A 521-nucleotide genomic window follows, 5' to 3' on the forward strand; every position below is an offset into this window, starting at 1 on the left:
GCCTCCAGTGCCCGGGTGTCTCGGGAACCAGCGGGAAGCAAAGCTGGACAAGCCAGATGTTGTGAACTGGATGTGCTACCGCAAAACGGAGGATTATTTCACCATCTGGCTCAACCTCAACACCTTCCTGCCAGTAGGAGTTGACTGCTGGATCGATAACACCAGGTACTGTTCGTCCCCACCCCGGGAGCTCCCGGGGGAAATGACCTACCAGGGAGATCCCACCCCTTTCCTCCCGCCCCAGCCACAACAGCACACATGGAAAACCACGGGAGCCCCAAGGGACTTTGTGGGAACACGACTGGCTGGACCTTGCTCCAGGTGCCCGTCCCTCTCCCACGACCCTGCCACGTGCTCTTTCCCAGCCCGACCATCCTCAGCACCCACTGGGGATGCTGCCACCCTGCCTGGGGCTGCAGGGTGAGGGGGCTGCCATGGCCCACCTCCTGCCCCAAGACGCTGGGTGATGGGCACGGACACTGGCTTGGCACCAGTCCTCCTCCCCATCCACACAACATGGA

General features: G+C 62.0%; 1 protein-coding gene across 1 annotated transcript in view; it reads left to right on the top strand.

The window, feature by feature from the left end:
* Positions 1 to 8: 8 nt before the first annotated feature.
* The window catches only part of LCAT (lecithin-cholesterol acyltransferase), a gene marked incomplete at its 5' end in the record, with an annotated part of 3,855 nt that continues 3,342 nt past the window's right edge, over positions 9 to 521 (top strand). The window contains 2 exons of the mRNA XM_010134222.1: positions 9 to 165; positions 366 to 420. Coding sequence (XP_010132524.1) covers positions 9 to 165; positions 366 to 420 — 212 coding nt within the window. The remainder of the gene's footprint in view (positions 166 to 365; positions 421 to 521) is intronic.

Source organism: Buceros rhinoceros, unplaced genomic scaffold, assembly GCF_000710305.1.
Source record: "Buceros rhinoceros silvestris isolate BGI_N320 unplaced genomic scaffold, ASM71030v1 scaffold18794, whole genome shotgun sequence".
Classification (NCBI taxonomy): domain Eukaryota; kingdom Metazoa; phylum Chordata; class Aves; order Bucerotiformes; family Bucerotidae; genus Buceros; species Buceros rhinoceros.